The sequence below is a fragment of the Nipponia nippon genome, unplaced genomic scaffold (genome assembly GCF_047370975.1).
Source record: "Nipponia nippon isolate SJK-2023a ecotype South Korea unplaced genomic scaffold, ASM4737097v1 scaffold_10, whole genome shotgun sequence".
In the NCBI taxonomy this organism is placed as follows: Eukaryota; Metazoa; Chordata; class Aves; order Pelecaniformes; family Threskiornithidae; genus Nipponia; species Nipponia nippon.
This window is the reverse complement of record NW_028262291.1, coordinates 36,264,457-36,278,728: the sequence shown is the minus strand read 5'-3', so window position 1 is coordinate 36,278,728 and position 14,272 is coordinate 36,264,457. Positions and strand designations below refer to the sequence as shown.

The 14,272-nt window shown below is 38.0% G+C and overlaps 1 protein-coding gene across 5 annotated transcripts in view; it reads right to left on the bottom strand.

Moving 5' to 3' along the window:
* FMN1 (formin 1) overlaps window positions 1-14,272 on the bottom strand; it is a 188,407-nt gene that overhangs the window by 145,800 nt on the left and 28,335 nt on the right. For 2 of the 5 annotated variants that reach the window (XM_087746611.1, XM_087746613.1), the window contains exon 2: window positions 11,107-11,282. In XM_087746611.1, the coding sequence (XP_087602737.1) occupies window positions 11,107-11,282 (176 nt within the window). Of the gene's footprint in view, window positions 1-2,063; window positions 4,231-11,106; window positions 11,283-14,272 lie in introns of those variants that run through there. The other 3 variants (XM_087746614.1, XM_087746615.1, XM_087746612.1) reach the window with 2 other exon arrangements.

Genomic DNA, 14,272 nt, shown 5'->3' with positions numbered 1-14,272 from the left:
TGCAGTATCAATTGGTTCCAAAACAGCAACTGCCATGCTCAACTCTATATGTGTACTCTAGAACGGTTACCTGCCTTGTTCTACTGATTGAAACAATGCTCAGTTGGTTGGAAGAGATACGAAGCAATCAGTGTAGAAAAATTATTTTGAGGAAGAAAACAACATAATGCATGTGACATACAATGATTTGTTGAAACTGTTCACGTCTGTGGAAAGCTGTCTACCCTTTGGTGAACCATAGAGGTGGTCAAGAACACTAGGTTTTTTTCCTGTATCATTTTTTCAGAGTGAAAAGACCCACCTGTGCTCCTCTTACAAGTAAACATTAGTGGAATTCACCTAAGACATCATTTGACAATATATTTTCCTGGAAGCAGAGCTCATTTATGAAATTCCTGCCCCGCCCCCAGCAGCTTGCTCAGTCCACATACCATGTAATGCTGCTGTATCAAAATGCTGCTGCAGCTCTTAATGGGACTGCACTGTCAACTGGAATGCTAAAATAACCCTTTAAATGGGGGAAAAAAAACCACTAAACGAGCATTCTTTGAGAGGTTTAAGTTTTGGGTTTGTTTTTTTTTGTATCTCTAACATTTCTGTAATCTGATTTACAACATGCTACTATAAGTAATTGCATAGACACAACTGCAGCAACAGCAAAACCCTATATGAAAGTGGCCACATGAATGGCCCACATGAGCGAGGAAAATGGAAAGGCAAGACCCTTTTACTCTGGCTTTGCCCTGAGAAAATGTTCATTCGTACTAGACCGGACGTTAAGCAGACATTTATAAAAGCCACTCCTGCTGAATCCTGTGCTTCCTCCCTCACTGTGTCTGATGACAGCTTCCCAAACAGGTCGGCTGTGAGCCGCACAAACTCTTACACCAGCACAGCACAAGGAATGGTGTAAGCAGGAAGAAGCAAGCCAGGAATGGGAAGGGCCCACACAGAGTGCAATTGCTGTACATGCCACAGCCAACGACTGCCTCTTTTCTCCTCCCCGTAGGTAATTTACTACAAACTGGTATTATCAGTCTACCCAGCTGTCAGTGAAGATTTTTAAAAAGTTTTTAATTTTATGTAAGGATAAAAATTTGAACGAGAGTACAACCAACACAGCAAACTAACTTAAGTAGCTTCAGGTTTAGGGTCCAGCCCTGCAAATTTAATTATGCAGATAATTCCCCCTGTAGCCAACAAGAACAATCTCCTGGACTGATTATATCTGCTGAAGATGTAGCTGCAAGAATTTTGATTCTCATTTAATTAGGAATTTGGTTACTCATTTAATTAAAGAGTTCAAATCACACTCAAATTCATTTATCATTATGGTTCTATGAAAAGTTAGCATAGATTTATTTTTTCATTTCTTAAAAATATACTAAATCTCCATATACTTAAGAATATTAACCTTGCAAATGCTTATATTAATCCATAACTTGAGTTGTCTAATTGGAATCACTAAGTTATACTCGGATAAATTTAAATGCTTATCAATATTTGCAAAGCCAGATATATGCATGTAAATAAGAAAAAAAATTACTTTAAGTTCTATGTCTTGGACAAACTGAGTTGAAAATCATCCATAACTTCTCGTATCAGCTCTTATCATAGAATTATTCCTAAAGGTAAAGTGAAATATTACTTTTAAAAATAAAAAACTCAGTGAAAGAAAACAGAGTGAGATTGAGAAACTATTAAATAATACTACAGTAAATATTTGCAGCACCAAACTGATTTAAAGCCATACGTAACATATGGGCAACTGTTTTCTAGTGATCTTTTAAAATCAGATACTGATTTTTAAGTTCTTGCTTCTAATTGAAAGGCTGTGACTACAACCAGTTATCACTGAATTCTGCTACAACTTCAGATGATCAAGAATTTTGACAAATTAGCCCCAAGATTTCTTCAGTTGGGAATCCAAAACTTGAGATTGCCAAATGAAGAGGACAATTCTGACATTTTGACCTTAAATCCCCGCCCATAATTTTTAAACAAGAAATTATTTTTTATCCATCTACTTTCAGATCTTAGGAAGAAAAAGTAATTCAACCTACAGATTTGTCTGTTGGTCCATCCCCAGGTTTTGATTTTGACCTTTCAAATACAGCTTTCAAGGACTCTTTTTCATTTCTCATTTTGCGTTTTATGGCTTCCAGCTCTGAAGTATCTGCAGTTGTTTCTTTTTTGGGAGGCCGTGTGAATAAAGCTTTAAAGACGTCCAGTGCAGATTCAGCAGGGCTTGATTTTATTTCCTCAGAGAGAAATCGTGGCTCTGTTTTGCCAGAGGCTTTGTTCTCTTGAGCTTCATCACTGTCCTCGGTCTCCCCAGACCCCTCACCAGAGTCCTCAGTTCTATCTTCATTCTTGGAGACGTCTATGTTTAACAAGTGCGAGAGTTGTTCCAGGAAAGTAGGACTTGCTTTAGGTTCAGCTGATTTTTTTTTAGTGGTCAAACCTGATGTAATACTGGATTTCTTAACAGGCTGTCGTAATTTAAGCAGAGCTAAATCATTCTCCCTTGGTTTAATTTCTGTAACAGTTTCCCCATCCTCTGTGGTTAGTCCCTTTTTCCTCACACGTAGTCCACTAAAGAAAGCGGGCAGCTGGAAAGTCTTTTCAGCCAGTGCTGTTTTTTGGAGCGATGTATTATCAGCTGAAGGTCTTTGCTCTTCTTCTGGAAGTTCTTGAGGGCATTCCCCTGTAGCAAGCAAGTGACTGAACTGCTCATCCATTAACATTTTGTCTTTTCCATTGGAGTCATGTTCCAGAGTACCATCCAGCTCTTTTGGGAGCCGCTTAGAAATTGGTGGGTGTAACTCAAAGGCATCTGTATCCACACTGTCATCACTGTTGCTGTGCCCTTCTGATTCTGACTCTTCCTTATTTTGATCTCTCTCGTCCAAAGCCTCAGCAGACAAAGCAGCATTATTTAGCCCAGATTCGCTTGTATTGTTTTCATTGGTGTCTAGGTCCTTACTGTCCGTGTCCGATTCTGTATCGCTTGTTGTATGAACCAAAGTACCTTGTACGAGAATAGCATCCTTGTCATCATTGTCAGATTCAGACAAAGAAGTCTGTACAAACCTTAAATGGTGAAGAAGTAATTCATTTTGTTCAGCTAACTCCAGTTGCAGGTCAGTTTGCATGCCAGACATTGGGTCAGCTTGGCCACTGGTACTATTCATGCCGTGCTGATTTTCTGAGTCGTCATTACAATCATTATCGTTCCTCTCATGCCAGGTGTTAGCATGAGTATTTATACTGGTGTGCAAAGGTTGAAATGCTTTAAGCACTGTTTCTTCTTTGGAAGCTGTAGAGTCAACTTCAGTTGTAAATCCAAAAAGTGTTTTCACAGAAAATGTAGTGAAAACATCAGGTTCACCTTTTGTTGTATTCTCCAGGGCTGAAAGCTCACTAAAATCAGGCACTGTATTTTCTTCTTCCATGTTGCATGAAGTACAGAATAGGTTTGCTTCTAGCAGTGCTACTAACTGCTAAACAAATATTTACTACATGCATTCAGACAGGAGACCGAACTCACTACAGGCACTGCAACGGGCAGCGCTCCCCTGCCCCGCGAAGGCAGCCGGCGTCTCCCAGGCCACCCGGCCCCTCCTTCCGCTTCCAGCGCTGCAGCCGGCAGCCAAAGTGCCCGTCAGGCCTCCAAACTCTACTTCAGGAGCAGCAAAAAGACCCACCGTCAAAAAAGTTCTCAGCAGTGTCGGTAACTTGTTCCTTTACACAAAGGGCTTTTTGTCACAGCAAATATGCCAGCACACTAATCTCGGTTGAAAATTCGACCAATGGTTACTGCTGGGACTCCTGCAATCCTACTGGCTGCACACAACTTCCTACGTGCTAAAAAGTGCAGAGCAGCTATATAAACAAGCTTCCCGAGCAGCACTGGGCGCATTTGTAGTTTGCTACTTCCTTATCCCAGTACACGACCTGTGAGTGGTTTTCAGCAGAAAATTCCTGACCGATTCTTTTGCATAGTCTTTCCACTTTGATGACAATCTTCTTTTGTAAATCCATAATCACCAAAAAACGTCAAATGGAAACCTGAAGTAACGAATCTGAAGCTTCCAGTGCCAGCACCCGGAGCCTGTGCAGAGTCCCCAGTTCCCAGCCAGCCAGAGCGAACTCGGGTGAGCGCCCTTGAAGCCGAAGAAAGCAGAAAAAAAAGAGGCTCTCTTCCGATTTGCTGCAGGTTTCATCTGGAATGCAGATTTCAGCCTCCGGGCCCACGAACAAAAACCAACAAGACTGGTTTCATATTACTACTGTCCTAACTCTGCACAGCTATTGCTGTGAACTGTACGCAGGTACTTATCAAAGGCGTTCGCCACACCCAGTGACTAGGAGCTGCTTGGGTGGGCAGGGTAAACAGCCAGCACTTAGGAATACCAAGTTAACTGTTTAGAAATCAGGCAGGCTGTCCATCTGCACTGCACCCAAGCTTGGATTATTTCACACCAGAACAATCTCTGCTGACATATTTTTTGATAACTTTCATATATATATATTGCCACGGTAATACTATATGTGTGAGATTTGTTTTTGTTAATACTGGCAAAAACACTTGAAGGAGACCTTCAAGACTGTATTAGTCTATTCACAAAAGCTGTCAGGAATAAGATATATTTTTTTTCATCACATACATATAAAGAAAGTACAGAATACTCTTAAGCACCTTTGATATTCAGAAAGTCAGTAACATTTAGGTCAGTTTCCAGACAAAAGTCTTCACTTTTGTTTCTTTTCTTATTTTTGGAACTGCAGAGACTGCAAATCTGCAGGAATTTATACTCTTCTTATTCCCAGCCTTTAAGAAGTTTGTTTAGTCAAATTTCCGCATTGGTACCTTAGAAATTCAAAGGTACTATTCTTTTTTTTTGCATCCAAGTTAGAGTGTCATTCTACAGTCAGTCATTTAGCTGTGATGCATAATCTTAAACAAGCAACATGGGGAAAGCTGTCCTTCGCAGGAAAATCAGTTGTAGATCACACCACTGTGTGAAATTACTGAGAAAGATTTACTGAAAAGCTGAATATTACAGACAACAAGGAACAACAAAGTATCCCAACACATTTAACTTTTAGTTTAATGTTTAAAAATGCAGACTGTACAAAAAGCACATGTTTACCTTTTCAATATACTATAAAAGACTGTAAACTCAACAGCAAAAATCATTGGTATCTAATGCAGGAAGAAAGTTTCCTGAAAATCAGATTGTAATACTAAGGGTTTCGATGAATCTTACAGACACCTTTTCAATTACAGGGTTGCATTCATACCTATAGGCAAAGGGCACTGGAATCATTCCCATCTTTATCTGTGATTTAACATAGAACAATGTCTTCTGCCTTACTGCCTGCCATTTCCTGTAGTAAGCTCCGGACTTGCTTCTCCGCTACGCTTAATCATCAGGTGCCAAGGACAGAAATGACTGACAGGTCATGGCTCCCCTGGTTTTCTAGGCCTACTATAGATTAATATCACAAAAGGAAGCTTTACATAAGGAAAGGGGCACAGTCTTTATCACTGCCTATGCCAACCTACTCTTATAATCCCAGCGTTAATAAGACAAGTGGAAGGCAGCTACCTCAGCACTGGTGATTTCCCCTAAGACAAGATTTCTTGAAGGCAAATATACAGCAGTTCTAAATTTCATTTTATGACAAAATAACTGGGGCAAAGTGACCCTACTGAACCAAAGTTTTCTACATTTAAATTTACATCTATTTTTGTGTTCAACCACAAGACTAATTGTTCATTGTCTTGATAATTTCTATGGTTCTGCCTTGCTTATTTATTTATGTACCTATTTATTTGGAGTTCGGTTCACTTACGATGGATAAACATTAAATCGTATTTTTCAAGAACAGTTTCGTCGGTCACTAACAAAAAATATACCTATATGAACAACTCCATGGTACCTTTTAAACTAAACATACTTATTCAGATTATCCCAATATATTTCTTTATCTGTTTATATTAATGACAACCCGCACTTAGAATAGAACTTCTCTTTAATAATCTAGGGTCACCAAGCTGTAATAGTCCTATGAATATTTTACATAGGCAGGTTACTGAAAATATCCACTATCTAACTATTTAAGATTTTAATAGTATGTATGAAAAGTTGAGTTTAAAAGTGGACTTAAAAGCAGGAAAACCATACTTTATGTCTAAACAACATCCCAACAAAATTTACAAGACAATGATCAAATCAATAGTGAAAATGATGGTTCTTTGAGTGTCAGGCCAAAATTATGCAATGTATTGAGATGCTAGAAAACCCAGAGTTGAACACTGAATAATTAAAACTCCAGAAGTAGAAATATACCATATAAAACCAGAGGTAATCTCACAAGCCTGCAGAAAATGATACTGCTTTATATGTACCTCTTCTCTTGATAATGAACTCTAGGAAGTGAGAAGAAACTTCCAAGCTTTTTGAGCATTAGGATGAACAAAGGAACTCGTCTCAGTATCTACCCCTGGAGAAATGATCAAAAACTGGAAGCCAGCCAGTCTCTTAAATTCACCACACAGTCCATAAACCCCCAGCCTCAAATAACACTTTTGTAAGGACGTGTTTCTCACACACTGATGATCATCCCAGTGGACAGTCCCCTGTTGAGGGACTGGATAACTAATAATGAAATACACATTGGTACTTACCCAATAAAGTGTTTCTGGGTAAAATACATACATTGATATGTGCCCTTAATATTTTTACACAAGGAGATCATCATTTTGTGATGTGCAAATGAGAAGGAGCCAGTTTGTTGGCAGAAGTGTTTTAATGCTGGGTGGATCTATCTGACAAGGAAAGTCTCTCTGAACAGGCTGTAATATTGCATCTGAAGGAAGAAACAACTTCAAAATCTCTAGAAAAAATCAGTTATGATAATGTTACAAGTCTCTGTACTTAATAAAACTGATAGCTCCCTGGTGCCTCAGAGAAGCCCCTAAAACCTGTCATAGCAACTTTCAGGGCAGTCAACACACTAATTATACAAAAGGACAATCATTCCTTACAGTTTAAAGCACATTTAATAATCCACACCCGTTCTGACCTACATTTCATCACAGACAGAAGTCACACCTACAACTCACTCCAGTTCTGTTCTCGACGTGTCTAAGAGCTCCCCTGAAGTATGTTTTAGAACTAGCTTTGAAGAAAACACAAAATAAGCCAGAATAAAGTAATCTAATTTCTATCGCTATCATACGGCAGGGCTCAAGGCTTCCTGACCCCTTATCTATTCAGATTGCCTTTTCAGATCACCGTAATAGCAAACTAGAGAAACATGAACAGGGCATGTAGACACATTCTACAAAACAGCCAAGTGGCTAAACTGTATAGAAAACAAACTTTCTACTGCTTTTTCAACATAAAGAGCCTTAAACGAAGAAAATTTTGCATAATTTATTGAAAATAATCATAGCATCAAACATGCATGAATTGCGTCAGGCTTCAGAAGAGCCACGTGAAGCAGCAGGCTGTGGTTGTGGCTCAGGCAGTTTGAACTGATCTGAAGCTGAGCTGACACAGTCCTGCCCTCTGCCCTGTCCCCAGCCCAACGGTTACTGTGCTGACTGATAATGATCTTAACATTCTCCTGCTCTCCTGTCTGTCTCTCCTGCTGTTTATCTTGTTTTATACTTAGTATTTTAACTCTTTAAATGCTCTAAAATAGAAAAGGCAGAGAAGATGGAAGGAAACCTGTAAATCTTGGACTTTCATCATTATTCTCAGCCTTGTTACTTCTCTATAGACCATTATGTGAGCAATTTTCCTGAGGTTTGAGGATCTGGGTATCACCAACATAATCGCTTTAAATCTAAGTAATTAAGTTTAGACGTAGCAACAGAAACATAGATATGATAATTCTTATCAAAATTCATCATTACATGATGTTAACAGAATGAGTGGACACCAGACACATTTTGTGTAGGGGGCTGTAGAAATGCAATGTGGTTTATAACATCTTCATCAAAATTCTCCTTGACATTGAGATATGGACTATTTTAGAGAATTTGAAAAAAGATCGTAATAGTTATATGGTTATAAAACCAGAAAGCACATTAAGAAAGCCAGTTTACTATTTTGAAGGAGTGCATATTGTAACAATAAATGTATGGAACAGTTAGCCTGTAAAACCCGTCATATGAAAAAGCAATGGTAGTTCTGAGACAGAACTTGTAGGAGAGATGTATTGGCTGATTTGGTTAAAATGAGCAGACATACAAGTAACAAAGACAGGGAACAGAAGATCACTGTAAACTGTGTAAGTAAACTGAGTAAGATCTTTGTGCATTAAGGCACAAAGGCTGGCGCTTAGTGTAACAAAGAATAGAGATGAATTTTTAATCTCTTCCCTTTGTGCTTTCCTTTTCTAGGTTGCTGTCTTTTCACCTTCTTTTCCTTTCAACAGGCCTTTTCCTCCCCATCTACAGTATGATACAATAGTCTAAAGATTAAACAAAAAACTTTATAAAATAAAACCCACATAATCACATCAAATAATTTACCAGAATTTCTTAAGTAATTACTAGCTATTAATAGTTATTTTAGCTGCATTTTCACATCTCATTTATGTGCTTTTTTGTCTGAGATTAAATGCTGTATAAAGAATAGGGTGGAGTTGCATTTCTATTTTGTTTCATTATCTTCTGTATCTCTGTATCTTCTCTATGCTGGATTGCAAATGAGAACGCAATGTGCTCCAACTAAGATTTAAAATCTAATGCAGGATTTTTCTTCAGGCTTCTGATAGAAATTGTGCATTTGAAATTCCTGTCAGAGCAGAATTCATTCACTCTCTCCCTCATCTACTTTACCTGCCTCCTTCCAACTAATAGAAACATGGAAACATCTTCTCAATAACATAAGTCAACACTAGTATGTGTATATATGCACATATACAAATATATTATGCATTCATGTAAGGATGCTTATAATCCATAGAAAGCAGAACTATTCAATAAGAAGCTTTGTTTTTCGGATTGTCACTATTATGAATATAACTGCATTTTAAAAGAGTAGTGCCTAACTTTTTGATCAGTCAGGCTAAACTTTTTCTTCCAACAGCAGGAAAGGGCCGTAGATCACATGATTGGATGTGGTGTGACTGTGAGTAAATAAATTGGTCCATTTCAGTTGCTATTTCCTGGAAACATCATCTTTGTTTCAGAGTTGTGCTTCAGACACAGGCACATTTTTTGACCACGGTTGTCATGCTGTCCAGTCTGAGGAGTGCACAGGGAAGACAAGATCTGGGAACGGATTGTTGTCACCAGAGCAACTTATGCAGCCTATTTTTGGCCATTATCTTTCTTATACGCTGCTTATAGCAGTGCTGCAGTTGAAATGGATTCTGATGGCAGCACCACCAGCGGCTCCTCCTCCAGTCCCTTGTCACACAACTGGACATGGACTCATGTTGAAGCAGAAAAATAGCAGTCTTTGAGATGCAAGGGCTCTGCAAGTAATTCAGCCCAGACTTCTGTTCTGAAAGACTTTCAAGAAAGAGAGTCACAGGGAGTTAGCTGCAGAATAAAGTGTCCTGGTGGGTCACTAACAGCCCCTCAGCCCATGCTGAGCACCCCTTTTGTATAGAAATGGAGGCTTTTGTTCTGAATGTCTTAGAAATAGTGGAATAAATATTCTTCCTTATTAACTACAAGAAACTGAAATCATTCCCTTTTTAGTAATGCAGTTAATTAGATTTTTAGACAGAAAATGCTGCTTAAAAAAAGAGTAAGAAAAATGGAAACAGACTGCTTACTAATCTTAGATGTCTCTTATTTTACTGAATCATTGTTTGTAAATGGCTTTTAATTTGGAACTCCTCCTGCCCTATACAAGGACTTTGTAAATGCAGACAAAGTATCCTCATGGACTGGATTCTTCCTGTTGTAGCATCTATTTGTAGCAGTGATAACAACTACATCATAGTTCTTTTCAGTCCAGTTATTTATTTTCATCTCAACGTTTTATTACAAGGATAAACCTGTACCTTCACAGTATCACAACAACATTCTAATGAATTATTTTAGGAAAAGGAGGTTAGGACAAGAAATCAGTTTTGTAACAAGCTCAAGAGAAGAGCAATGGTGAGTGTAAGCATCATTAAAAGGATTTTAAATGTACTTCTAAGTCAATTCTGGTATTTCTACCAATAGATGTCACTGTTACACAAAATTGTGCTAGTGTTTCTTTGCACAAACTGTATTATGTAGTTTAGTCTTTAAAGCATTTTCTTTCAACCATTCCATCCTTCCCATGTTTCTTTCCTCTTCTACTACGTTCTGTTCCCTTCTCCCTCCAATTTGAAAACTACTGCCAAAGTGTGTCTGTCTGTAGGCTAGTTACTGCTCATCCCAGGAGCATGTGAGTATTTCCAGCTAGATTAGGCTGGCCTGTGTTGAGCAAGTGTCTCACATTGTGATTAACTCAGGTTGCCATCTGAAGCTTCAGGGTCTTATATCCCAGGAAGTTTAGAAACTTTTCCTGTCAAATTCATGGCCAGTCTGACCCCAGTGCCAGTTCAACTGCTTCAAAACTCTGAGAAGCGACAGCATGGCTCCAAGCAGCCGTGGGCTGTTCACATGCACGCACGCACACACACACATGCACGAGTGCATAGGCGCACACACTCACACACATGTGCGCACACACTCACACACATGTGCACACACACTGCTTGCTAACTTGAATCTTCCTGGTACCTATTCTTATACTTGTCATCTCCTAGTTGCTAGATCCTGCAATCTATTTCCAGGAAAACAACTAATTTAAACTTAACACCCATCATGATTTTAGAAATGACACATCATGTATCTTAATCTATTTATATAATTTTAAAAATTTTCTGTATGTATTGCTCTCAGGCTTAGCTGCACATAGGCATATGGACTCACAAACCATCTGGAAAACTGTATCCCATCCAAAATTTTGCAGTTTGTCAGATATTTTGGAACATGGTTTTAGACATAGCAGAAATAAATGCATACCAGAAATGTAATTGTATATAATAAATGCTTGTTGAAACCCAATATAGCATGAATAGAGTCTTACTCACATTCAGTTCCAGGCTCAAATGCAACACATTTCTGTTGATCTTCTCTTTCTCACTTGAATGAGCAAATGGGCTTGAGTGCCCCAATCTGCAATCCAAAACCCAGGTATCTTCATCTCTGTTTGCCACATCCAAATTAGTCAGCCGTTCAGTGAAGTCATCCTTTAAAGCAGACTCTGCTGGAATGCCAAAGTGAAATGAAATGGAATGAAATAAAATAATTGTATGCATCTGCAGATAATCCCTGCATATAGAAAGTTCTACATCTTTTTTAAATTCTGGTACACACTACCAACACATGCACTTACAGTTGTCCTGTTTGTTTAAAACAAAACAGAATGGCACAAATGGGGTACATACTTTGTTTTCACTCAGAAAAAAAGGCTTTTGTACTTAAATTTTGTGGGACAGATCTAGCAAAAAAAAGTGGGCTGCTAGTCTTTCCCCCATAAACAGACACACACTGTATGTAAGGTGCTTGAGTTTTCACCTCCTCTGCCAAGGTGCTCTTACTTGCCCTCCTGAATGTCCTTGTTAAACTCACATATTTCAGAGGTGGCTGTGAAGTATAAAACTAAGCTAAGGAAGCTCAACAGACTGCTTAGACAAACTTTTTGACATTGGCTAAACACAGCCTTAGTGGAGACTGTGCCAATCCACATTAGTCCTTTACACTAAATGCATAAAAATCAGAGCCTTTCAATCAGAAGTGATACTTAACACTACCTTGCTCCAGTAACAAACATAGTATCAACCTCATTTTGGAATGGTTTAGTTACAAACAAACAGGCATGAATGTAGTCAGAAAGGTAAAAAAACTGACAGCCAAGAGTACACACCTCTAAGTCATGCACTACAACCACCCAGCACTCTCCCTCCTGTTGGCAGTATTGCTGGTTTATTAGTCCCCCAAAACAGCAATAAGTCTTTTTCTGCATGATAGCCTCTAATTTAGCAATGAGAAAACCAATGAATTCCTCAAAGTCAGTGTGTTCTCTGAAGTGTAATGTCTGACATGATATAGGATACATGCACCTCTTTTTTTATTCCCTAGGATATATACTCTCTTTCATATACACAGACACATCCAGCTTGGAACATTACAGTGGAAAATTCAGATACTAGCACAATTCCTCGGTGTTACATATGATAGCTTAGCATTATACAAGCAACTGCACTTACAATTTTGTGATTTATTTTTATTTTTTTGCATTTTCCCTAATTGTAAAGGGCCATGTTAAAAAAGGAGGCACTAGGATCGGAATCTGTAAGCCTGTTTGCTTAAATATAGGCTCATTTTCAAGTTTCCGAAAACTTACAGCTCCAAATAATTTAGGTGCTACACTGTATCAATAAGCATAGTGAAGTAAAATACTTGGTAAAATGGCCAACAATCCAAAGTACAAATCAGTTATTATTGTGTGGATAACCTCATCTTCTTATTCACACAAAATCTCAAAATGAGATCCTGTCAAAAGACAGCATTTCTGCAAAAAGAGTATTACACATGCCTTACACTTTTTGAAATTATGCACTACATATAATGTGAAACTGTATCAAGATATTCAAACGTAAGACAGCATATTTTAGGACATACTCAAGTCCAGATGTGCCATCTTTAAGATCAGGTATCTAAAGAGAGACTTGCTTTCTGACTTTCTGAATCACTGCTTTTCTGTATGTTTTTACCCATTTGATAAACTATTTTTCTTGTTGGCCCTTAAGTCATTATATAAGTCATTCTGATATTTAGAAAACTTTAAGTTCAGAAATACAAATATTATGCTTTGTAGTATAATAAGCTGAATATCAATGTTACAGTTTTTGTAAGTATCTAGTGACTTTACATTGCAAAAAAAAATGGAATCTTGTCATATAACCTATAAAAACCATACATGCTTCCATAAAACAATGTAGCATTAAAACAGCATTAAAATGCAAATATACATAGTAAAAACCAGGAAATACTACCATTTTTAATTCAATGCTCTTTGGGAATTAATTTTGGTTTTGTAATTACCTATTCACTGCTTGCCCACTTTGCTCAGCATTACCTCCAGTACTTCAATGCTTGAATACAGTTGCATTCTGCAGAGAGTTTAAATCAATTATTTTATCTATGTCCTCTCTGTTTTGAGATGTCTGTTCTAGGTCAGCTACTGCTGAAGAGAAAATGCCTACATGGCAGTGAATTTTACCCATAACGTGGTTACTCTAATAATTTTCACCGATTCATAAGTGGTACAGAGCTGTAGCAAGAGGCCACATTCAGAATTCCTTCTTGCAGCAGCTCATATTTCCCATAATTAACTGTGGCATAGCTAAGAACAGTCAGCCCTGCCAAATGCTTTCTGGGCTACTAGAAAAATGAGTACCTCCCTCAGCTGCAGAGATTCAGTTTTTGTCCAGATTTAATTTTATGCACCATCATATTAATTTATGGTATTTTTGCTGTTGGGAGACTGCTCTCAAGTCTGTTACCAAGTCTCTGTTCTCCACCCTCTATTCCAATTATTGCTTAATGTTCTGTTATCTGTGGGTTTACCCTGCTAGCTGATGACCCCATTCTTCCCTGAACCGGTTCTCACCTGTATGCACAGTTAGCATACAACTGCTGCTATGCTAAGGGACCCATCCGCCGCAGCAGACAGTGGAATATGTAAGGAGAACTTTAACCATCTCTCTAACTATTCTATTTTAAGCAAGTTCTTAAATACTTGGCCATATTTTTCCCTTAAGTTCACCATTCTGTCAGCTCCAACAGATGGATTTTACTTATCTGGAAACAATCTTTTTTTTTAAATTGTTAACCTGCTGTAGTCCACCAAGAGGAAATTTAGATTCTTTCTACGATTTCAGAGACTGTGGTAGAATTACGTTTATTTGTTACATAAATTTATAATGAATGTTTTAAAATACCTGAGAGTGTGTTTAAAAAAAGGTCATATATATTTTATGCATGTATATGCAAACACATGTATATGTGCACTCAATCATAGGCTAAATTTAGGAAGTTTCAAAATGCATATGCTTATCCTTTAGCCAACTTAACTGATTTAACAACATGTTGGTTGTTTTTTTTTTTTTTTGCCTCTGAAAAAAAGACTTCCAAGAGAGTCCAGTTGCTACTCAAACTGTCTTTCAGGTTTTACAGTTTACAGTTAGGTAG